The 26151-nt window shown below is 43.3% G+C and overlaps 1 protein-coding gene across 1 annotated transcript in view; it reads left to right on the top strand.

Annotated features, from left to right (window-relative positions):
- Positions 1 to 26151, top strand: part of WWOX (WW domain containing oxidoreductase) — a 973507-nt gene that overhangs the window by 8859 nt on the left and 938497 nt on the right. The window contains exon 4 of the mRNA XM_068529195.1: positions 2707 to 2885. Within this exon, the coding sequence (XP_068385296.1) occupies positions 2707 to 2885 (179 nt within the window). The remainder of the gene's footprint in view (positions 1 to 2706; positions 2886 to 26151) is intronic.

The raw sequence follows: 26151 nt of genomic DNA, 5'->3' as shown, positions 1-26151 counted from the left end.
GCATGTGAGATCTTCCTGGACCAGGGCTTGAACCCGTGTCACCTGCGTTGGCAGGTAGATTCTTAACCACTGTGCCACAGGGAAGCCCCATCTTGCTTTTTAATAGGAATTTTTTTGTACAAGGAATATACATTGACTGTAGGAAAATATTATATAGTGTATAACTGTAATCCTATCAGCAGGACTAACTACTTTTTAGCAATTTTTGGATTTTTTTTCTTCCAGTCTTTATAAGTGCTTAAAAAAAAAAAAGTAAATGTATTGCATGAACTGTTTGGTAAACGGTTTTTTCCACGTAATTCTTATGAGCATTTTCTCACATCTTTATAAATTTTTCAAGACAATGATGTTTAACGGCTCTGTAGTAGTATTTTGTATATATATGCTGTAATTTATCAAATTACCTACTGGGCTTTGATGTTGTTAAATTCCTGTGATCTGGCGTCTGTACAGGCAGACCTTGTCTTATTGCACTTTGAACATACTGCGTTTTTTTACAGATTGAAGGTTTGTGGCAACTCCTCCTCAAGGGAGTCTTTTGGCTCCATTTTTCCAGTAGCAGTTGCTCAGTTTGTGTCTCTGTGTCACGTTTTGGTAATTTTCGCAATATTTCAAACCCTCCACTAGCAAAAAAGATGGTGGCTCACCGAAGCCTCAGGTGATGGTTAGCAGTTTTTAGCAATCAAGTATTTGTTAATTAAGGTGTGTATATTTTTTTAGACATAATGCTGTTGCACACTTAATAGACCATAGTGTAAACATAACTTTCATATGCACTGGGAAACCACACAATTTGTGTGACTCGGTTTATTGTGTGTGACACTGACTTTTTTTTTTAGTTTATTTATTTATTTATTTATTTATTTATTTATTTATTTATTTATGGCTGCGTTGGGTCTTCGTTGCTGCGCACAGGCTTTCTCTAGTTGAGGCAAGCGGGGGCTACTCTTCGTTGCGGTGCGCAGGCTTCTCACTGCGGTGGCTTCTCTTGTTGCGGAGCATGGGCTCTAGGCGTGTGGGCTTCAGTAGTTGTGGCTCGCAGGCTCTACAGCGCGGGCTCAGTAGTTGTGGCGCGTGGGCTTAGTTGCTCCGCGGCATGTGGGATCTCCCCGGACCAGGGCTTGAACACGTGTCCCCTGCATTGGCAGGCGATTCTTAACCACTGCGCCACCAGGGAAGCCCGACACTGACTTTATTGCATTGGTCTGGAACTGACCCTGCAAGGCAGTATCTCCAAGGTATGCCTGTAATTATAAAGAATGTTTTGAGCATCCTCCTCTGTAAAACTATCTCTGGAATAAATTCCAATGACAAGCAGCACCAGTAACCACGCATCTAGCACTAGCATGAGCCAGGCATGTTCTAACCAACTTATACCTGTAGTATTAGCTCATTCAGTCCCTGAAATGCCCTAAGGGAGGCGAGCGCTAGGCTGCCTGGCCGTTCATTTCCCCACCCTGATCCCGTTAGAGAGGTGTGCTGGTAAATGCTTGACAACCAGTCCCCTGGGGGGAAAAGCCCATATTTGTTTCCGTGGTGTAAATACTTCCACTATAGCTTATTTCCAGCTACCGAGGTAAAGTCACTGAGGAGTTGGGAAGAGAGATGCACATTTGGCTCTTGTGAGCCAGCGTGACCCGGCTCCACCCCTGCTCTGTCCTCTGTAAGACACTGGAGTCAGAATGCTTATCTGGCATCTGTGGTTATAAGTAAAATGAAAGTTGGATTATTCTTGAGTCTTAGTATTTATGGGGTGAAGAGTATTGATTTTAAACTGTATATAATTTTACACACACTTACACATTACAAATACATTTTTTAAATGTTTTTATTTATTTATTTTTTTGGCTGCACCGTGGGGCTTGCGAGATCTTAGTTCCCCGACCAGGGATCGAACCTGAGCCCTCGGCAGTGAAAGCACTGAGTCCTAACCACTGGACTGCCAGGGAATTCCCACAGATGCATTTTAAATCATGAAATCTTTCTTTCTGGAGAGTTCTTAATAGTTTTCAAGATATTTTGAGGTCTACCTCAAACCTCAAGATCACATTTAAAATGTAAAAAATAAACCTATTCTGTAAGGAGCAACCTGTTCGTCTGTATGAACAGGTTGTACTGATGTATTTTAATATATTGTTTATACTACCAGTATGGTTTAATATTCTTTCTACAAGATTTCGATCAACTCCAAATCAAAACTAGAGTGTGTGAGTACAGCCTTAAAATGAAAATTATTAGAATTTTAGTAGGCTGGTTTCATATTTACTGTCTTTTATCATTTTGAGTTTTCTACTTCTTTACCAATCTTCTTAGGCCCTTGCACATAAGAGATTTAATTGAAATCTACTGACAAGAGTGCCTGATGGATCTTATAGCCACATTTACATGAATTAAAAGAAAAAAACCCCAAAGCCTACTCCCATGTTTGAGATCTGAGGGTACAAGGCAGTGCTTTGTATGTTACAGCCTATTTTACAGGCGGTTCTGAAGAAAAGGCTTCGATGGCTGTCTTTCTAGGCAGGAATGTAATCCTTCTGGAGGCCAGAAGATAGATTAAGTGGACCCCGGGTCTTTCCGGGGTTAAGAATAAGCCTTTTTAGTCCATGAAAAATGGGGTTTGCCTAGCCTAAACTATAAGATTATCTTGTAATTATAAACGCCTCTGTTCACTACTGTAGGTTCACTGCTTTCTCCTTTTCTTTGCAGCCACATAAATAAAAGAAGTACCTACTTGGACCCAAGGCTGGCATTTACCGTGGACGATAATCCTACAAAGCCAACCACCAGACAGAGATACGACAGCAGCACAACCGCGATGGAAATCCTCCAGGGCCGGGATTTCAGTGGCAAAGTGGTCGTGGTTACCGGAGCGAATTCGGGAATAGGTAGGTTGTTAACCGACAGCGATGGTTGTTGTTATTATTACTTTTTTGTCACTGCTATGATGAAATCCGCTTTAATCTAACCATAGGGAAACTTTGTTTGGTGGTTCTCTAATTTAAAAGGTATTTATAGCCTTTTCAGCTATCGTGTCATTAAAGTTCTGGGCCCTTTTTCAGTCCCAGCGTTTCCATGGAAGGAGGGCCGTGTCAGGGCCGACCTAGAATTCTCTGAAAGCTGAACACTCAGCGCAAGATGGTGGCTATTTTGGTTCTTAAGGATGAGAGACAGCTGGCTCTGTCTAGGAGTTTCTGACCTGGTCTGTGTGGTGTGTGGACATAGTCCAGTTACCTGGGTTCTTCAGCCCAACGCTGACTGGTAATGGAATATCGGGAACAGTGGCGTGTCAGGGCTTTGGGACAAAGGACACTGCAGGTGCCCGTTGGTTACGGAGAATATGATTTTCCCTGGAGAACAGGATCTTATTTCTTTGCAGAGTCGGAGAATTAGTCCCTGTCTTTTTTTTTTTTTTTTAAAAAGTTCTGTTTTATTTATTTATTTATTTATTTATTTATTTTTGGCTGTGTTGGGTCTTCATTTCTGTGCGAGGGCTTTCTCTAGTTGCGGCAAGTGGGGGCCACTCCTCATCGCGGTGCGCGGGCCTCTCACTATCGCGGCCTCTTGTTGCGGAGCACAGGCTCCAGACGCGCAGGCTCAGTAGTTGTGGCTCACGGGCCCAGTTGCTCTGTGGCATGTGGGATCTTCCCAGACCAGGGCTCGAACCCGTGTCCCCTGCATTGGCAGGCAGATTCTCAACCACGGCGCCACCAGGGAAGCCCTGTCCCTGTCTTAACCTCCTGGTTGCCCGTGTTTAACTGCGGTGACGGTCATGAGGGAGGGGCTCCGGGGGTGTCCTCTCCTTAGCGTCATGGGCTGGTAGAGAAGCTGCGGCAAAGCAGATGCTCCTGCATTCACTCTCCAGATGATTTTATTCTTATTTTGCTTTGGTCCATTGACATGAATGTCTGAATCTGTAAGAACCAGCTGCTTTGAGTAAGGATATGCATCCCCAGGTTAATTTACAGAGACAAAACATGGAATTGCGTTCAGCTGTCTTCTAGCAAGTTCTCTCCTTTTCACCCTTCATGGCGCTCCCCCCTCACTGGCCTTCTCTCTCACCAGCTTCGTCTCCTTACCGGTTTGTGTATCCCCTGTACTTCTTTCTCTGTCTTGCTTAATTTTCGGTGACCTCTTCTTGAACTTCCAGAAACATTCCCTGGTATCATCAGGGCAAGTATAGGAAGTGACATACATTCTTAGAGGATCAATTTTTATATAGTACAGGGTTGAAAATCTAACAAGCTACAGTCCCAGAGCAGAACTTTTGACTGTATCTGTCTATTAAGGCAAAGAAGCACGTGGAATTTTTTTTTTTTTTTTTTTTTTTAATTGTAAGGGATTTATTTAAAATCAACTCTCAGACCTCATCCTGGGCTCAGAATATGTTCAGTTCAGTTTTCTGAATCACATCGGGGTTAATTCTATTTAATTGTCATCGATAGGAAAAGCTGATGATGCTATATTAAAAATAACAGCTGGATCCTCAGTCATCCAGGAAACAGTATGTTGTGTTGATCGCGTCGACTACTGTTATGTGAGGGTGTGGACCAAGACAGTGTAGAATAATTAAGAAAAAATAAGGACTTAAGTAAAATACCTTTTTATTTAACACTCAGTTAACCAGAGAATTAACTAAAAGATCTCATTCCCTTAATCTCGTGGCTAGACAGTTTTTTCCTTTCACTAGTAAGATAAGTGACTACTGATGGTTTGTGCATAAGTGTTCAAACTTGGCTCTGTCTGACGTTAGATGGCAGGCCTTCCGAAGCTCTGCTGAAGATTTGCCACGTCAGGCCTATGACATCATAATCCAGGACTAAAGGCACTGGTCCAGAATATACAAAGAGCTATGTGTAGTTGGGTATTGAATCATGGTCGGAAGGGAGGAAGAGGTTCTGCAGCATTGAGAAGAAATGTGTCATTGGTCAGAGTGGACCTCGGGCCTCTCGGAGGCAAGCTCTGTGCCTCTTCACAGCTGCCACTTCCCCTTCCTGAGGTCCCTGATCTTTTTTGTGGGCCATGCAAGTAGGTGTCCGTGGTCCAGTCACGTGTGATGGTAAATTGTACAGCTCAGGCTGGAAGGGAGGTTGGGGGAGGTCTCAGAGTGCGCCCCCCATCCCCATTTCCCCAGCTCGAACCTTCATTGTCTTCAGCTCTGCCTGGTCTCCCCGTGACCCCTCCAGTCTCGAGAAGCCCAAGTCTAGGGGAGTGCTGGAGATTTGTGTCCTTAATATTTGAAATAATATCAGACCGAGCATTCTAGGCAATCAAATCCTTGCAGAGAACTCTGGCGCTGCAGCCATGGCATCAGGCTTAAAGAAAAGAGCCGAAGGCAAGCCCGTGGCTTTTCCGTCATCACTTAGGCAGCTTTTATATCCCACGCGGCTGCCTTAGAGAGTGTCCTTGTCCAAGTAGGCTGTGCCTTCCAGATAAATTCCTTCCTTCTCCTGAACTATGAAACACGCCAATTTAGAAATCGCTATCCCCGCTCTGTTTCTGCCCCTTTCAAATGGAACAGCGGAGCGCAGAGTGAATCAGGCATCTTCACTTCCAACACTCCTCGGCGTTCAGGAGTCGTCTCCCCTTGAAGCTTGAATGGTGTTGGCCCGCACTTTTCCTCTTGCTGCTCAGGGGAGCCCAGTTCCTACGTGTGAACTGTCCAGTCTTGAGCCTCAGGGATGTCTGTGCTCTTGGGAGCAGAGTGGGCTGTTACAAAACATACCGGTCTTTATTTTGAGAGTGGTGATTCCACAGCTAAAAACACAGGTAACCTAATTGGCTTTACAAAGGTTGGTTTACAAATCTGGTGTTCCCAGGGGTTCTTTTTGTTCGTGTTTTTGAAGTCCCTGCAAGGCACCTCTCTGTTGGACTTGCCACTGGGAGGGAGCTCCCTGTTGTGGAAGGGGACACTCGGGCGGTGAGAGGGGACGCCTTCCCTGGTGGATGGCAGGGACGTGCCAAGACACTGCTCCCTTTGACGTGGCCTCTATGCAGATTCTCTCTTGTCGTCCGTGTTGGGTACCTTGCCCCCCTCCACCCCGGCTGTAAGTGATACAGAACTGTGTTTTGAACTTTGGATATTTTATGTTCCGAAGGCAATTGGAGGGACTCCTGCTTATTAATTCAGCTTACAAAGATCAGGGTGGTTCTGGTCGGTAGAAGGATTCGGAGGAAATGCCACAATAAAGCGTTTTGAATTCTTGGAAGTTTGTAGGCAGATACTGCGGTTGACTGGGTTCAGCTGTCCAGATGGGGAGTCGGCAAACTACAGCCCGTGGGCTAAATCTGACTGCCTCCTGATCTTGCAAGGAAAGTTTTACTGGACCATGGCCACGCCTGTTTATTTCCGTTTTGTCTGTGGCTGTCTTCATGTGACCGGCAGAGTTGCATAAATACGGCAGAGACCCTGTGACCTGCACAGCCTAAAATATTTACTGTCTGGCCCTTAATGGAAAACGTTTGCCTACCCCTGCATCAGATGGTCTAATCCCTTTCAAAATAAGATCACCCCAGCATGCTGTGAGTCAGCTACAAGTTAGGTAAAATTTTGATAAAGTGGATGCCCCAGGCCACAAGGAAGATGGTGGCAACACATTATACGTGTCTGTTGGGGATGCCCCGCCAATGCCTGTGCCTCCTGCCTCACCTCTGTCCCCAGCTTTAGGGAGCTGCAGGCCTTAGGACATTGCCGCCTCTGAAACCGACACTCTTCTCTCATCGACCTTTGTTTAATGAGCGTTCTGAACCCTAAGAACTTTGTGTAGATTGAGCGCTGTAGCTTGTGGACCTCTCTCGGTGGAGCTCAGCCTCTCAGTGTCCAGGGGGAAGTCACCTGTGCACCCAGAGCTTCTGCCAGCCGACCACGAGGCCTGGAGCCCCAGTCCCGACGGCTAAGCAGTAGAGGCGAGGGAGGAGTTCATTTCTGTTTGTGCTCAGCGTAGCACTGGGCAGGAAGGGGCACGTGTCCACGGCGACCTGGAGTTAGTGGCTCGGTGGCTCTGATTTGGTAAAAAAAAAAAAAAAAAAAACAGAAACAAAGAAAACGAATGGAAATGGCTTCAACATGGTGATCATTAAATATAGACCTTAATGCGAAGTCTCAGGAGAGGGGGTCTTGGAGGCTTCCTGTTGCGGAAGGTCCCAGAGCTGCTTCTCTAGACTCAGCCTGTCAATCGAGTGGATTTGGCTCTGCCTGTAAATAGCTCGGTACAAAATGCTGCCTTCTCAAATCTGAGGGCTGACACGTGCTCCTCAAAGTCCGGACCCTTCTAACGAGGGGTTACCTGAATGCCTAAGTATAGGGCAGTGCCTGCCCTGCGCACTGTCCCTGGGAGCGGGGATGTTTGTTGGAAATCGCGCAGATGGTTGCAGGGAGCAGATTGATCATCATGGCACCGACGGAGTGAAATCCAGGTTCTGTCAAACAACCATTGAAAAAATATTAACAAGTATGCACAGCTTAGCTATTTTCAGTCTCCTGTTCACTGGCAATGAATGATGAATGATAAAGCTTTCTTCCTAACTTCCAGTCTTAAACCAGTAGTGGTTAAAATTTGGTTTTTGAATCCCTTTCCGACTATAGTCCGGATGGAAAGTTTCTTCGACCCTTTGAACTTTCATAACACTGGGCTGTTTCAAATGTTGTGACTTGAAATCTGGAATAGCCTGGCCTGGTTTCGATTTGTGAGTCAGAGGACCCGTTAACAAGAACAAAACCGTTTTTTTGCCTGAACAGATACAAGCTGGCCACCTTAGTATACACCAGGAAAATATATTTTGGGACTGACACTTTAATTTTCTATTGGTATTTATGTTATATATAATAAACCTCCCTAAGTTTCATTACAGGGATTCTAATAATGTGTGTACGTGTATACACACACTTATATACCAAAATTTATATACTTTGAGATATAAAAAGTATTTGCTCAAGCTATCGAAGTCAACCCCAGATTTGTTCTTGAAACAAAATGAAGGTATTGGATTTCCATGTGGGAATCCCGAAATATTATAGTTTAATGTTGAAATTGGTTGTTTTGGCTTAGAGAGCCTGTTTTTTAGAGGTTGGGGTCTTGTTGCAAAATCATGTGTTGAAATTACAGTGTGAAGTGGAGTTGCCATATTCTTTTATCCTACAAATCATCACCGCGATGAATTCATATCTGGTGTAGATTCTACCAGTTCTACAGTAATACAAGAGAAGTGCTTTTCTTCATGTAGAAAAGTGTATTCATTGTTAACATTTTAAACCCACACTTTGACAGTAATGAACCAGACTCTCTTCCTCTCCACCCTCAGATCTTCGTTTTCTTTTCCACACCTAGTGTTACTAAATTTTGCCTTCTAGCCTAAATCATGCCTTTGACTTTTTTTCCTCAGTTATTCGAAACGATCCCATAAATTCGAGGCCATAGGCCACCTTAGAGTCATTTTCTTGGTTAAAACTTACTCATATGGGGTCGTTACACTAGGGATCTTGAAATGCCTGATTACAGTTTCCTTTCCGGTTGTCAACAAGACTTAAACTAGTGGGATTTTGACATTTATCTTCTTTTTAAGGACCTGGTGCTCATTAAGTAGAGGAAAATTTTCTGGAATAATCTAAATAAATCTTTTGGGAATTCAGACTCCCATTTTATTTATTTAAAAAAAATTATTTTTAGATTTTATTTTATTATTTTTTCATACAGCACGTTCTTATTAATTATTTTATACATATTAGTGTATATATGTCAATCCCAATCTCCCAACTCACGCTTTCCCACCTTGGTGTCTCTACATCTGTGTCTGTTTCTGCCTTGCAAACCGGTTCATCTGTACCATTTTTCTAGATTCCACATATATGCGTTAATATACTAAAATTAAAAAAAATTAAAAAAATTTTTTAATTTATTTTTTGGCTGCGTTGGGTCTTCGTTGCTGTGCGCGGGCTTTCTCTAGTTGCGGTGAGCGGGGGCTACTCTTCCTTGCGGTGCGCGGGCTTCTCATTGCAGTGGCTTCTCTTGTTGGGGAGCATGGGCTCTAGGCGCGTGAGCTTCAGTAGTTGTGGCTCACGGGCTCTAGAGTGCAGGCTTGGTAGTTGTGGCACACGGGCTTAGTTGCTCCGCGGCATGTGGGATCTTCCCGGACCAGGGCTTGAAGCCGTGTCCCCTGCATTGGCAGGCGGATTCTTAACCACTGTGCCACCAGGGAAGTCGCCAGACTCCCATTTTAAATTAAAAGCATTTGTGACCATTTCTCTTTTATGCTAAAATATACCCATATATAAGTAAAACGATTTTGAAATTATTTGTTCTGAGAAACTGTTGAGATTTTTGACAATACTGGAAAAAGTCCTTGAATAATATTACATAAAAATTGAGAATTAGTACCTTATGAATTAAACAACCTTTTTTACATTTAAATATTCTTAGACATTGAATATACATGGGAATCACATGATCAGAGTATTTGAGAAGCTATATATCTAAAGGAAGAGATCAATTGAAATATTCTAATGAGCCTCATCTCATAATTTGGTAATCACATCTAAAAAACTTATTTAAAAATGTATGTAGTAGCACAGGGAGATCAGCTTGGTGCTTTGTGACCACCGAGAGAGGTGGGATAGGGAGGATGGAGGGAGATGCAAGAGGGAGGAGATATGGGGATATATATATATGTATAGCTGATTCACTTTGTTATACAGCAGAAAGTAACACACCATTGTAAAGCAATTATACTCCAATAAAGATGTTGAAAAAAAAGAAAAAAGGGCTTCCCTGGTGGCGCAGTGGTTAAGAATCCGCCTGCCAGTGCAGGGGACACGGGTTTGAGCCCTGGTCCGGGAAGATCCCACATGCCGCGGAGCAACTAATAAGCCCGTGTGCCACAACTGCTGAGCCTGCGCTCTAGAGCCCATGTGCCACAACTACGGAAGCCCGCGTGCCTAGAGCCCGTGCTCCACAATAAGAGAAGCCACCGCAATGAGAAGCCCGCACACTGCAACGAAGAGTAGCCCCCGCTCACCGCAACTAGAGAAAGCCTGTGTGCAGCAACGAAGACCCAATGCAGCCAAAAATGAATAAATAAAATAAATAAATTTATTTAAAAAAGTATGTAATATATAATAATATATAAATAACATGAGTACCTCATTAGATACCAACTGAAACATTTTTGTCACATGAGGTCAGTTGAATTTCATACTTGCATGTAGATTGAGATTTTAATTTATTTGTTATAGTGTCAGCATACAAATGAGGCTCATACAAGCTGCTATTCATTGCCAAAGTGGTTCAAAAATCATAATTTAAAAATATTTCTGCCCTAATTGAGATTACAAGTGTTTTATCAGGTTTGAAAATTTGGCAGTTATTTTGCTTAATACCCAATTTAAAAAATGTGATTTTTTGCTTTTACGTAATATGGTGACATAGCAATTGTCAGGAGAGAAAGGGTCCTATGTATTTTATGTAAATTACCTAAAAGAGAACAGTCTTCATATATATTTATATTTTTCCTCCACTAGAGGGCTCTGTTGCCCTTTGATACAGTTAAACAAAAGCGGTAGCACCTCAATGCAGTTTTCTACCTCTCAGCCGGTCTTGCTTTCATTTTTGTTAAATAATGCCTTTTACTTTTCTAACATATCTTTTAGGTCTTGTACTTCTTGGTGAAAGAGTTCAAACTGAAGACCGTTACTAGTGTCATGTTTGTTTCTTTCTTCCTTCTCTCCCTCCTCCCCCGCCTCCCGCCCCATTTTTTTTTCCTGGTATGAAATACCAAGGATGAAGAGATCCATTTAATAAAAAGGTCCATTGTATTCACAGGGAGCAGCCCGTTCTGCCAGACTACACAAGGGCATGTGTTTTCATGACATTATTGGTTTTGGGTGTGCTGGCCTATCAATAATGTGATTTTTCTTTTTCTAAGTGGAAATTGTTATATTTAAATATTAATGCCTCTGTTTAAGGTTCGTTTAGAAGGCCTTGGTGATCTTATAGTTTTTTCTTAGAATGTAGTGTTCCTCTGCCCCCCCAACCTACCCAGTGTTATATAATTTATTGTAATTAGATTGTTTAATAATGATATGTTTTTGCAATAGAAAAGAATGTGTCCTTTTGGGCTTAGTGTATGTTTCTTAACTAAGAGGCCATATTACACCAAATACTTAATATGAAGCAAACAGCCAGTATCTGCACGTACAAGATCTTAAGGAGGGCAGTTTTCATTTTGGCTCTGTAACCAAAGTTTGAGGCAACCCATTAATTGTATGCTTCAGCTTTCAAACAGAAATTTGGCCCAGAAAAGGAAAACCGTTTTGGCTGTATAAAACTCCTTATTTTAAAATGGGGACAAAATGAATACACCATATTACATACTTTTATGCATTATATATTCTTCTTTTTCTCAGCAACGTACTTTTTTCTCTCTTTAAAATGAAAGAGCCAGCAAGCACCGTGAATATACTTTTGTAACAGTGCAAAAACTCCTTCACCAGAGTTAAAATATTTTGCTCGTTCGTTTACGGATGTGTTCTTTGTCTATCCAATAAAGATGGTTTAAAACTAGATGGCTGTTGTGGGAATTATTCCAGACTTGGTAAGGAAAGGCGTGCCAACTGTTGGAACCCCCTTGACCATCGCTCGTTTACAGTGACACAGCCCACGTCCTTTCTTCGTTTTCTGCAGTATATACACAAAATGTTCAGATCCGAGTCCTCAGCCTTTTCCAGAATAACGTCGGGGGCGGGGGCGGGGGTGGTCAGTAGAAGGGCCTTCTTGCAGAGATCTCTTAAATTAAGTCTCCGATAGATTGATGGAAAGCAGATTCCAAACATCAGAGTTTCTTGCCTGCATGTATGATCTTCCTTTGGCTTAATACGTAACACTGCATTTCTTGAAGGGCCGGTCTTTATCTGCACCTCCCCCCACCCCCCCACCCCGCACATGAGCTAAATGGGAAGTGTCCTCCTGTTTAATGAGTTGTGTGACCGGGCTGGAATCTAATTGTTTCGAGTGTGTGTTACTTGTTTACCAGGCTGTGCTGCTTGGTTTTCTGGACCCTTCTTGTTAGAAACCACATTGAGATGGTGCTGTCTCTGCAGGCAAGTCAAGGTCTCCTCACTAGACTCCGAAAGGAGAACTAAGGCTGTGCTCCAGCAGGGGGTGGGGTGTGTGTGAGATGGGGTGTGGGAGACTCCTTCCGGTGTTTTTAATATTCCTCCCTAGGGTAGGATGGAAGGACTAGCAAGGTGGGTGGAACCAGGCCTTTCACTGGGAACAAAGGATCCCCTGGAAAGAGGGACAGGATCAGAATCAAAGAACTTTCTTGTGTAGTTGTATGGAAACTGAAGTTAAAACGAATAACGTATTTTTCATTTTCACCCTTACCTCTGAAATGTACTTCATTATTCCAGATGACTATTTATTGATCTCTCTAATCTTGTCTCATATTGATAGCTTTTTAGAATTTACGAATATTCTGTACCTGTTGTCTTATTTAATTCTCGTCACAGTGCTCACAGACACCCTGAAAGGGTATAGGGTGAAAGGGTATAGGTATAGGGTTAGGGTGAAAGCACAGAGAGGCGAGGTAACTTGCCCGAGGTCACACAGCTCTTGAGCGGTGGGTGCCTACAGAACTAGAGCAGAGAACTTCGGACTCCATGCCCGGGGCCCTCTCCCTTCTCCTTGCTGCTGCCTTGTTCCAAGGTATAGTGCTCAGTTCTGCCCAGGCTCTTCCCAAGCAGCTCAGCCAGTCTGTCTGAAATCAACACATTTATCTTAATGAATCTCCGAAAGCCTGCTCTGAGCCGGGCTGTGTGCTGAGTGTGGTGCCTGTTGGGAGGGGCGAGGCTGATGTGATCTCTGAACTGCTGGGTGATCCTGGTGGGTGATCGTGGATTAATACACGGACAGTTTCTCTCTCGAATTCCGCTTTGGTGTTATTTTAAAATAAGTTTGGGGAAAGAATTACGGGGAATGGAAGCTGGCATTTGTCAAACTCACATAAATTCCAGGTGTTAGGCTAGAATTATTTATTATTGTTATAAAACATGTATTCCTTACGGAAAGCTTAGAAAATGCAGAAGAGTAAAAAGAAACATAAATGCAGATAAGGAAAAAAAATCACCCAAAATTATTACCAACCAGAATTAACTGTCAGTATATAGCATATATGATTCTCAGCATTTTCCCCTTCCCTTCTATTGTGATTTTTCTATTTAACTGTGGTTATGAGCATCTTTGCCTGTCGTAGAATATTCTACCACAGCTTAAGTGGTTGCATAGCCTTGTATGGTTCTAACCATTCTCCCTTTGTGGCACATTTGGGTGGATTTCAGCTTTTTGATAGCCATGGAATGGAGATGAACATTTTGTAATTAAATGTTTGTACCCATTCATGACTATTCTGTAGTTTTATTTTCTGGAAGTGGAATTGCTGAGTCAGGGCATTTGTTTCCTAATCTTAAAATCTTGGTTTGTTTTGTCAAACCACACCCCTGGAAGCTTGTACCAGTTTAAATGCTCATTTGCCCTGCATCCTTGCCAGTCTTGGTATTTAGCGTTTTTTAAACAGTATCCCTTAAATTTGCATGTCTCTGATGATTAGATTGATCAGCTCTTCCTATGTTTGGCCATTTGTATTTATTCTTTTATGAATCGCCTTTCCATCTTACATGCGTAACTATTGGATATGTATCGATTGCTAATTGATTGCTTGATTCATGTGGCAAGATTTAATTTTCAAAATGTCCCTTTGTCTCAGAAGTTAATTTATCTCAAAGTGTCTGTTACTTTAAGTACACATTCAATCTTGTGACCCACAGGCAATTCGTGAGAAGAAAGTTGGCCTCACTCCCCAGTCTGCTTTACTAAAAACTTCTAAGTCTATATCTTATCTCTTACACCAGCTACACATCACGGACGGGCACCGCTGCTTCATACCTGCATTTAAGGAGGGAGCACCCGAGGAAACTCAAAATCGGCCAGCTTACAATGGAGGTTGAGTCCCAAGATAATGCAGTAGGCGACAATCAGTTCTTCGGGTTTTGCAGATTTCCCCCCAGATCTTCTATTAATGGTAGTAACCCCTCTTCAGAGCTTTTCTCTGCATTATCTCATTTGATGAGCCTGGCTCCCGCGTGGCGAAATTGTACCACTGCTGAAAATAGCTCTGCTGACAGGGGAAAGCTTGATAGGTAGTTTCTATCTGGAGAGGCAGCAGGGTGGAGGGGAAGGGATCAGGACTCAGGAAGCAGACGTGACCTAGTTTCCACACCTGGCCCAAACACCACCCATCGAGTGACTTGGGCCCAGTTCCTTTCCTTCTCTGAGCGTTTGTTTTGCATCTATGAAACATGGACACTATTTGTACTTTGCACGGTTTTTTTTTATATATACTTTTTTATTTAAAAAAATTTTTTAAAAAATACTATTTATTTTTGGCTGTGTTGGGTCTTTATTGCTATAAGCGGGCTTTCGCTAGTTGCAGCGAGCGGGGGCTACTCTTCATTCGTTGTGGTGCGCGGGCTTCTCATCACAGTGGCTTCTCTTGTGGAGCACGGGCTCTAGGCGTGCGGGCTTCAGTAGTTGTGGCATGTGGGCTCAGTAGTTGTGGCGCATGGGCTTAGTTACTCCACGGCACGTGGGATCTTCCCGGACCAGGGCTCGAACCTGTGTCGCCTGTATTGGCAGGCGGATTCTTTTTTTTTTTTAACATCTTTATTGAAGTATAATTGCCTTACAGTGGTGTGTTAGCTTCTGCTTTATAACAAAGTTAATCAGTTATACATATACAATATGTTCCCATATCTCTTCCCTCTTGCATCTCCCTCCCTCCCACCCTCCCCAGCAGGCGGATTCTTAACCACTGTGCCACCAGGGAAGTCCCTGCACAGTTGTTAAAGATGGGAACTCCAGAACGCCCAGAGGGAACTGTCTGCCCCACACCGCAGGCAGTTAGTAAACTGTAGTCATTTTGGGAATGGGAGGCAAGAAGATCAAGTTACTGACATTACTTTGGTATTTTCCTAGCTTCCTGGTTCTTGGCTCCTCAAAAGGCTGCCGTCATATCTGCGAGTTTGTCCTAAAACGACCTTTCTCAATAACTGTTTTAGGCGTCTGCTTGTCTTTGGTATGAAAGGAAACATTTTAGATATTTTTTGGTTGGAGGTCAGATGGTAGCTGCATCCAGGAAAAAGAATCAAGTGAAAGAAAGAAAGGAAAAAAAAAGGTTATTTTTCTTGCAGTCAAGGAGGAAAAAAAGATCTATTAAACTTGGGGGGAAGAAAGGAAGGAAAACTATTAAACCTGAAATGAATGCATCATAGTAACATCTTTATTCTAAGAGTCTGGCATCAGAGCTCTGGTTCACTTGAGTTTGTGATGGTTGATAGGACTGCCTGGAATATTAAGTATAAATGTCCAGCTTAGCTGTCCCATTCACTTGAGACTACCGGAGAACATCTCAGTGTGTGAATAGAATTTTATCAGCACTTCAAAAGGTATGATGGGTTTTATTGGAGACCGCGGGAACATGTTAGGAGGAGAATTGGCTGTGAGTCAGGTGGACGTTAACTTTTGTGACCTAAGCCCTGTCACTTAGCTATCTCGAGCCTCCCTTTCCTCATCTGTGAAATCGAGAGACTCATACTTTGTCACCCACTCTTTATTTATTTATTTGATATCGGAGTATAGCTGATTTACAACGTTGTGTTAGTTTCAGGTGTACAGCAAAGAGAATCAGTTATACTTATACGTATATCTATTCTTTTTTAGATTCTTTTCCCATATAGGTTACTACAGAATATTGAGTAGAGTTCCGTGTGCTGTACAGTAGGTCCTTACTAGTTATCTATTCTGTGTATAGTAGTGTGTATATGTCAGTCCCAATCTCCTAATTTATCCCCGCCCCTTTCGCCTTTGGTAACCATAAGTTTGTTTTCTATGTCTGTGACTCTATTCCTCTTTTGTAAATCAGTTCATTTGTACCATTTTTAGATTCCACAAGTAAGTGATATCCTATGACATTTGTCTTTCTCTGACTTCACTTTGTATGATAATCTCTAGTTGCATCTATGTTGCTGCAAGTGGCATTATTTCATTCTTTTATGGCTGAGTAATATTCCATTGTATATATGTACCACATTTTCTTTATCCATTCCTCTGTCGATGGACATTTAGGTTGCTTCCATGTCTTGGCTGTTGTAAATGGTGTTGCAGTGAACACTGGGGTGCTGTCACCCACTCTTTTGTCAGGATAAAATAAAATAACGTGCACATGCAGTAGTGAAGAGTCCAGTAGAATTTATGTCGTTGCATGCAGTTGGGGGAAAAAAATGACCTAACGGTTGTCAGAAAAGGCAGTCCTATAGGACGAGGCTTTAGGTTTGGAAGATGGAGGAGGAAGAGAGCAATTTAATTCCATGACGGATGGAATAAAATAGGGTCTCTTGCTCTTTTTTTGTTAGGACCCGCTGAGTGGTGTCAGCAAATATCTTCTCCAGGGTTCAGAAAGGTAACCAGACTTCAAGTACCTTTGTCGAGTCTTGGGCCCTCGATTTGGTGGTGATGACTAGGAAATTTTTTTTTTGTTTTTTGGCCACACCACGTGGCATGTGGGATCTTAGTTCCCCGACCAGGGATCGAACCTGTGTCCCCTGCAGTGGAAGCGTGGAGTCCCAACCACTGGACCGCCAGGGAAGTCCGAGTAGGAAATATTAACGGATGCTGTCCCACCCGGGGTTGACAGGCTGTGACGCTGGCCAGCTCCTCAGGAGCGGAAACCTGGGGTAACAAGAAGAGCATCTCTGCGGAGGCAGAAATGGCCGCGGGCTGCAGTCGTGCTGAGTTTCCATAGGTGAAAATGTTGTTGGCTCTTGGACAGCACATTTTCTGGTTGCCTTCTATTTCAGTTGCCCAGGCCCTTCCTCACCTCTGTTCGCAGTGCCGAGCGAATACAGACGTACACGGGGAGAGCGAACTGGGTGCTCTTGGCTTATGGAACATTAACAAATTTTCCAGTAGCATCTCCATTCTGGAAGCTGTTTTCCTTGTGATCGCACGAAGCAAGAGAATGAAAATAATCTCTTTCAAACAGAGAGATTCTACTGTGTCAGCCACCAATGGCTGTAAGGATGAATCGCAACACTTTCTGCATCTCTCGGTATAAGGTCTGCTGACTGCCTTCAGTTTTTCTGTCTGGTGTGTCGTACAGGAGGGTGGCTGTGGCTTCTGCATTCAGCAGCTGGGTTTGAGAAGCTTCTGTCAGCTGAGAGATCATCACTGTATTCCAAGTGGCATTACCGGAAGAAAAAAAAAAATGGAAAAGAAATGCCATTACAACTTTATCTATTAGCAAAGGAAGTTTCCATTCCAAGTCCGTGTACAGTTACCAGATTGAGTGTTTGGCAAGGTAGAGAGCAGTGTTAACAGATCCATCTGGGGAGATGTCTTCAGTCAGGGAGCAGAGTCAGATTATTGGCAAACGATACCCTCCTTGCAGCCTAAAAAGCTGAGTTGGGAGCTGCCGGTCTCTGTGCCTGAGGGCCTTTCTCTACGGAGCCTGGCCATGGCCGCTTGCCCCGTGTTTCTCTTTTATTGCCCCCATTGGCCTGACTGGGGAGGGACTTGACCAGAGGAAACCAGTGGTGTTTGTGTGTCATCATCGTGGGGCTCTTACACTTACCTGAGGGCACACATGTGCATCTATCGTTATGCTCCTTACCCGTTTACTTAATTATTAAAAACAGCAGCAACTTGCTTGCTTGCCGTTCTGGAGGTCAGAAGTCCGAAATCCGTCTTACTGGCTGAAGTCAGGTCGTTGGCAGGGCCGGCTCCTTCTGGAGGCTCTGGCGGTGGGGGGGGGGTGGGCGCGGAATCTGTTTCCTCACCTTTTTAGAAGCTTGGCCTGTGGATGTTTCCTTGACCTTCGAAGCGTGTCACTCCCCGTCACACCACCTTCTCCTCTTGTGCAGACAAGTCTCCCTCTTACGACAACAGTTTTCATCACCTGGGGTCCACCGGGATCAGCCAGCGTAATCTCCCCATCTCAAGACCTTCATCCCATTTGCAGAGTCACCCCCTACCATGCAGGGTGACATTCACAGGTTCCAGGGACTCGGATGTGGGCATCTTTGGGGGCCAGTCCTCAGGAACCTCAGAAGGTGATGGATTATCTCTAAGGACTCTTCACCTGCAGCACTGAAGTCTTCTGTCCCCACACCACCTCTCCCCTACCTACCTGTTTCTTTGGGCTGGGTGATTTTTTTTCTGGAAAAAGCCTGGTCCTGGGCCTCGGCGTTCCGAGTTTGGGAGCAGCCCTATGATGCCCCTCGTCCTCCAGTAGGGGTTTGTCCGAAACAGGATGGTGTCTGAATGTCCGGGACTCACCGTAGTGCTGCTGAGTGACTTCATATCACGTGACAGTGATTGAGGGAGGGGGACCATCTCACACTTGCTCATTCCTCTAGCTGGGGGCCATTTGGTCAAGAGTAGAGCCTCCCAATCAGGACAGAGGGGAAACTGGGGTCTGTAGCCTGGGTCTGGCCCCCAGGTGATTTGTTTGGTCCGCGCAGAAATGGTCTGTGGTGTTTTCTGTTTTGTTTCAGATTAACTGCCAATGTGTTAAAATCAAGAGCGTTTACTTAAAAGTAATCTTGATTTCTTTTTTTGTAAATTTTATTTATTTATTTTTGGCTGCATTGGGTCTTCGTTGCTGTGCTTGGCTTTCTCCAGTTGCGGCGAGCGGGGGCTACTCTTTGTTGCGGTGCACAGGCTTGTCATTGCGGTGGCTTCTCTTGTTGCGGAGCACGGGCTCTAGGCGCACAGGCTTCAGTAGTTGCGGCTCGTGGGCTCTAGAGCGCAGGCTCAGTAGTTGTGGCGCACGGGCTTAGTTGCTCCACGGCATGTGGGATATTCCCGGACCAGGGCTCGAACCCATGTCCCCTGCATTGGCGGGTGGATTCTTAACGACTCTGCCTCCAGGGAAGCCCTAATCTTGATTTCTTACTCAAAAAAATCAGAAGAGCTGGCAACACTGGGCCCTGTTCCCGGCAAGCAGAACTGCACTGAGGCTGTTTCCCTGCCGTGAGGCAAAGCTGTTTCCCGTGAGTATGTCCTGTTACCTGCCTGGTCTGTGTGGATTCTTGAGTCTAGAACCCTGGTGTAGTGTCTGGGATGAGGGCTGTGTGGAGAGACAGGGCTGGCTGGATCCTAGGCACAGACACACCCTTAATTCCATCATTTGTGCAGTCAGCAAACATTGAGAACTAGGTGCCAACTCTTCAGCGTTGATACCTTGTCCCTTTGGAGCTACAAACTGACCAAAATATAAGCCACTTGATCTTTGTGCTTGTGGAGAACGTTTACATTTATTTGCTTTATGGTATAAATTTTTTTTTTTTTAACCACACATTTCCTTGTACACATGGATGCCTCTGGGCAGTTTATAATTATTTCTGTGTTTCTCTGTTTGTATTTATTTTTATTTTTTTATTAATTTTTACTGGAGTATAGTTGCTTTACAATGTTGTGTTAGTTTCTACTGTACAGCAAAGTGAATCAGCTATACGTATACATATATCCTCCCTTTTTGGATTTCCTTCCCATTTAGGTCACCACAGTGTATTAAGTAGCGTTCCCTGTGCTATACAGTAGGTTCTCATTAGTTGTCTACTTTATACGTAGTATCAATAGTTTATGTATGTCAATCCCAATCTCCCAATTCATCCCAACCCCCCTTTCCCCCTTGGTATCCATACATTTGTTCTCTACCTCTATGTCTCTATTCTTTTTGTATTTAAAAGTACAGGATACTAAAGCCTTTTTGTTTAATTCTTGAGAAGACATCTGCAAGCGAGTCACCAAATAGGTTCTTGTAAATTAAAGACGGCGTTCACTATCTTGACTGACGCTTTTTTTCTTTAATTTTTGAAGTATGTTTTACTTTTTATACAGCAGGTTCTTATTAATTATCCATTTTATACATATTAGTGTATATATGTCAATCCCAATCTCCCAATTCATCACACCACCCCACCCCCCTGCCATTTTCCCCCCTTGCTGTCCATATGTTTGTTCTCTACATCTGGGTCTCTATTTCTGCCCTGCAGACTGGTTCATCTGTATCATTTTTCTAGGTTCCACATATATGCGTTAATATACGATATTTGTTTTTCTCTTTCTGACTTACTTCACTCTGCATGACAGTCTCTAGATCCATCCATGTCTCTACAGATGACCCAATTTCGTTCCTTTTTATGGCTGAATAATATTCCATTGTATATATGTACCACATCTTCTTTATCCATTTGTCTGTTGATGGGCATTTAGGTTGCTTCCATGACCTGGCTATTGTAAATAGTGCTGCAGTGAACATTGGGGTGCATGTGTCTTTTTGAATTGTGGTTTTCTCTGGTTATATGCCCAGTAGTGGGATTGCTGGGTCATATGGTAATTCTATTTTTAGTTTTTTAAAGAACCTCCAGACTGTTCTCCATAGTGGCTGTATCAATTGACTTTCCCACCAACAGTGCAAGAGGGTTCCCTTTTCTCCACACCCTCTCCAGCGTTTGTTGTTTGTAGATTTTTTGATGATGCCCATTCTAACCGGTGTGAGGTAATATCTCATAGTAGTTTTGATTTGCATTTCTCTAATATTAATGATGTTGAGCAGCTTTTCATGTGCTTCTTGGCCATCTGTATGTCTTCTTTGGAGAAATGTCTGTTTAGGTCTTCTGCTCATTTTTTGATTGGATTGTTTGTTTTTTTTAATATTGAGCTGCATGAGCTGTTTATATATTTTGGAGATTAATCCTCCGTCCATTGATTCGTTTGCAAATATTTTCTCCCATTCTGAGGGTTGTCTTTTCATCTTGTTTGTAGTTTCCTTTGCTTTGAAAAAGCTTTTAAGTTTCATTAGGTCCCATTTGTTTATTTTTGTTTTTATTTCCATTACTCTAGGAGGCAGGTCAAAAAAGATCTTGCTGTGATTTATGTCCCAGAGTGTTCTTCCTATGTTTTCCTCTAAGAGTTTTGTGGTGTCCAGTCTTACATTTAGGTCTCTAATCCATTTTGAGTTTATTTTTGTGTATGGTGTTAGGGAGTATTCTAATTTCATTCTTTTACATGTAGCTGTCCAGTTTTCCCAACACCACTTATTGAAGAGACTGTCTTTTCTCCATCTTATATCCTTGCCTCCTTTGTCATAGCTTAGTTGACCATAGGTGTGTGGGTTTATCTCTGGGCTTTCTATCCTGTTCCGTTGATCTATATTTCTGTTTTTGTGCCAGTACCATATTGTCTGGATTACTGTAGTATAGTAATTACTTTGTAGTATAGTCTGAAGTCAGGGAGACTGATTCCTCCAGCTCCAATTTTTTCCCTCAAGACTGCTTTGGCTCTTCGGGGTCTTTTGTGTCTCCATACATACTTTAAGGTTTTTTGTTCTAGTTCTGTAAAAAATGCCATTGGTAATTTGATAGGGATTGCATTGAATCTGTAGATTGCTTTGGGTAGTATAGTCATTTTCACAATATTGGTTCTTCCAATCCTAGAACATGGTATATCTCCCCATCTGTTTGTATCATCTTTAATTTCTTTTATCTTGACTGATGCTTTTTAAGTCTTCCTATGAGTCTGATTTTTCTTAAGCGTCATCTCCGTGTACGCATCTTCTAAGTAATGGTAAAGGAAAGCAAAACCTGTGAATAAGTACAGGGTGAGCAAAAAGTCCCTGTTAACTTGAACAAAGCGTGGATCTGTGGTCAGGCACCATCGCTTACCTGTCGTTTGTGTTAATCACAGTTCCATTGCTTGCCTTGTGGTAGTAAGCATGCGGCTGTATTAGGATTTTTTTTTATAGCTTCTTCTCTGCCTTTTGATGTTTGTATTTACAGTCTAAGACGTTATGTACTGCTCAGATAGTATGTGCTGAAAATCAGCGGTTTGTTTGAGTGGCATGCGTACTCATTTTGTTTGGTGGACAGATTTCTTTCGCAGTCCTGGCTGACTTTCCTGTTACTGGCTTCTGTGCTTCGCTCCGTGTTTTGACTCAGCCCTGCAGCTCTCAGCCCGCTGTTCCTCACGCCACTGATGGTATAGCTGAGCTCTGCTAATGCTGTTATTAATCTGGCAATATATACCAGGGAGGTTTTATAATTGCCACGATTCTTCTTTGCTCCGATCCATTTTCCAGCTCCTCAACTGGTGTGGCAGCTGCAAAGCACAGTATTTAACCGTGAGGTAGAGAATCGTTGCCTAGACTTAGGATTTTACATTCTGTCGAGGCTGCAGGGAAAGTGGTCACGTTTTCGGATAGTATTTGAGTTTACAGATTCCAAGCAAAAATTTTTTTTTTATCACCCGTTATGTAAAATTTAAACATCAGCTGAATTGCAGAATTTTGAAAATTTTAGGGTGGCACAGTCAAGTCGTTAGGAGTGAGTTCTAGATTTCATGTTTTAGTTACTGTAAAGCTGGTCTTGTTTGGATTGAAGAATTTAATAATGTTTACTTTTCAAAGGATACAACTCTCATCATCGTGTGTTCTGTTTATACTGTCCACAGAGAAGTATCCCGAGAGTGAAATAGTTTCAAATGAATTCCTAAAGAAGAAATGCTGATGGTTTTAAATGAATGTTAGAGATTGAACTACTGAAGCTTCCATATGGCACATCATAGGAGGCTAATCCTGGGGACGCTAGTTTACAAAAGCGAGTGATGCACTTAGGAGGCTGAGCTGAACTGGGCAGGGAACAAAACATGACAGAGTTGTCACATGTAGAAATAAGCGATTCCAAGTTTACAGTCAGTGGGATGCTGCCGTCCTCCTAACAGATTTTGTGGATCTTACACAGGTTTTAGGGAGGTCTGTGTGTTTTCTTAAATGTTCCTTGACTGCTCCCCCCTTTTTTTCTAATATTTATTTATTTGGTTGCGCTGGGTCTCAGTTGTGGCAGGCGGGCTCCTTAGTTGTGGCATGCAAACTCTTAGTTGCGGCATGCATGTGGGATCTAGTTCCCTGACCAGGGATCGAACCTGGGCCCCCTGCATTGGGAGTGTGGAGTCTTATCCACTGCACCACCAGGGAAGTCCCTTAACTGCTCTCTGTGACAGTGACTTTATATTGTATGGCTGGGTGTGTGTGTGTGTGTGTGTGTGTGTGTGTGTGTGTGTGCGCACGTCGGTGAGGAGAATCAGCTCTTGTGACAAATAAGAAACAGCAAACATTGTTCATGTTGACTTAACCGTTTGCTTAAATATTAGTATTGGATCTCAGAGTCAACATGCTCGCAGGATGGGTTTGTTTTCAGTAAAGGCCGTGTTAGAAAACTATCTGCTCTTCCTGAGAGCATTTCTGCATAGCTGTCAGAAATCTGTATTTAGAAACGTACCCATATTCTTAATTCTGGGCATTGCGATAAACGATAGTGTGGACTTCGCAAAGACTATTTTCTGCACACATAGTGCTTGTGATGCCTGCGGAATTTTACCTGTTCCCTGAGTCTTTGGGGAACCATTCAACCCTCTTTCTTTAGTTTCCTTAACCTTTTTTTCATTATGACAGTCAGTGTGAGAGTTTGCTTTTTCTTTACTTCTGTGATTCAGAACCCAAATCTGGCTCATCTCTCCGTCCTCTGTTTAGTTTCATATTGTACTTTAATCTTTCTGAACATCAGTATCTGTCATTATGGTATTTAAGCTCTCGGAAGAATCCGGCAGTTGCCAACTCTTTGAGAAAATAAAGCACTCCACCGTTGTGGTGTTCTGCTTAGGCCTAGTTAAAAACTCATTATTTGGCTAAGGTTGATTTAGGTGCTGTTTGTAATTAATAGCAGGGACTATCTTCTTTGTTGTGAGGAGCATAACTTTGGTTTTAGAAAGCTTGATCATGTTTTTTTTCTCCACGGTAGATGTGAAAAGAACCAGGAGAGTATGAGAACATTTATAATATTATCACACAGTGATCCCACTGTGCTGATGTATCCAAGAGAGAAAATCCGAAAGAAAGCATTAAACTGCAGCAAGAGGCCGTTTCTGGCATACGGTGCTGTTGGCCCAGCGAGATGGAAGAGGACAGAAGTGTGACACACAGATAGTGGGGAGAGGTGTTGCCTGCACACTGCAACACCCCAGTGCCGGGGCGGGGGTGTGTAGACCCTGCAGTGTAGACACAGCTGGCTCCACTGTCCTCTGTGGATGAAGACAGGCCCTTGCTGAGAAATAAAGAGTGTAGACTCTCCCGCATCAGGTTCACCTCCTGGAGTGGAGGTGCAGCGACTCGGGAGGAGTTGTTTCCCCAGCAGAGGATTAGCAAGTTCAGGGCAGCGTTTGAAACGTGCAGCATGACTTTTAAAGTCTGGTTCAGAGCCCGGCGCTGGTCAGCTCCATTGCGGCTGACCAGATGTTGGAGAGGACTTCTTAGAGGGGAAGGCTTTTGTTTCCTTGAAAGTAAACATCTGAAATAGTGTTCGTATTTCTTCTTAGAAGCACAAGAGAGAGAAGTGCAATAGGGAGAACTTGGATTTTCAACTAGGCAGTCACTCTGGTTTTCTTATCCCAATAAAGGAAATTTTGTTAATTGCGTTCAGATCCTAGAGGCCAGCTCTGTCGACTCCTGTACGTTTGATCATAGGAGGCTCTTCCGTTCTGTGAACTGAGAACTGAGTTCTTTCTTCCATCCGTGACATTGATCTAAATCAGGCTTTCTTTTCTTTCTGCTAAATTTTTCAATTATCAAGAGGCTAAAGAATAATTAGACTGAAAGGATTACTGGGGGAAAAAATTAAACCACTTCCTCTAAAACTGACCCAAAAAGATAATGGGAAGGAAAATGATATTTGTAGGCGGGTCTGTCTGATTCCCTTTGTACTTGATATGAATTCTTTTAGGAGTTGAACATAGAAGCATGTGTGCATTTGTGCAACTTTTGCGATCTCTAGGATAGAGAATTCACTTCTCTAACTGGAATTTATTTAGCATGCAAATGTGGGTAGATGATTGTTTTATGTATGCCTGGTATTGAATGATGGGTAGGTGTGATAACTACGTATAAAATTGAAGTCCAAGGGGTGCTTTTATGGCAGCAGGCTGGAAATGGCATTGGATTTTCTTATGGCTTTTTCATGTCCATTTTGATGAATCTATTTATTACTTCTATAATGAGTAGTACACATGGTTGGTTAGCCAAGGTATTGAACTTTATCAACCTTGGCTGAAATTCACAATGCGTGCCAAACTTGTTGTAACATGTAAGAAATTACATCTGGGCTGAAAGTTTCAATAATGATTACTCTTATAATGGAATCTTTTACAAAGCATGGGATTTCACGATATGCCTCTGCTTTTTAAAGAGTATAGTGATACAGTGAAACAAGGAATAACACAGAGCTGAAAAAAAGGATCCGCTTGTGGTATAGATTCAGACTTAGAATAGGTTCCTTCGACTCTCAGGACGGGGTGAGAAAATTTTCGGATCTTGTCTCCTGGGTTACGTGTACTCTGGTGTTGGCTCTTACACGGCTCTCTCTTTAGACCTCTCTCTCTCTCTCGAGCCTTAATCACGTGACTTGTGAACCTTTTGGGTCTAGAAGACAAAACCTAATAGTGTGCTGTTATATCCCATCTGTTTATAAATTCCAAACTGATTTGAAATGTGCAGCCACACTCTTCTTAAATTACAGTGACACGAGGTCCGTAGAACGTTTTACTCTAATGAGAGGAATCCAAGCTCAGATTGGTCAGGTCGCCCGTCAAGAGGTGTGGAGGTTTCAAGGCCCCAGCAAATAACACATTTCCCCCCCTTTTCCAAGTTATGAACTGATTGAGAAATAGGACACAGTGTAAGGCGAACAGAAGGCTAGTGCATCACCTTAACGCCTGGCCCAGCTGATATTGGGGAGCATGGCCTCTACGTGGGGGCCGGTGGGGGGCTCTCGGATCCTGAGCCCCAGAATTTGACAGGGGGATGGGTTGCTGCCGGGTCCCACCAGACCACCCGCCCCGCTCCGCAGCAGGCACACAGCAGAGCAGAGTGGGGCGTGTGATGTCTGTACGAGGAGAGGAAGGACAGGGCCCCATGGGCCCAGCGCTCTCTCCTAGATTTCCTAACCACACAGGCTGTCCGGCTGCCAAGGGCAGGAGTCGGGGAGGATAAGAGGATGTT

This window comes from Eschrichtius robustus, chromosome 19 (assembly GCF_028021215.1).
Source record: "Eschrichtius robustus isolate mEscRob2 chromosome 19, mEscRob2.pri, whole genome shotgun sequence".
Classification (NCBI taxonomy): Eukaryota; Metazoa; Chordata; class Mammalia; order Artiodactyla; family Eschrichtiidae; genus Eschrichtius; species Eschrichtius robustus.
The sequence above is the reverse complement of the archived record's forward strand: the minus strand, read 5'-3'. Positions and strand labels throughout refer to the sequence as shown.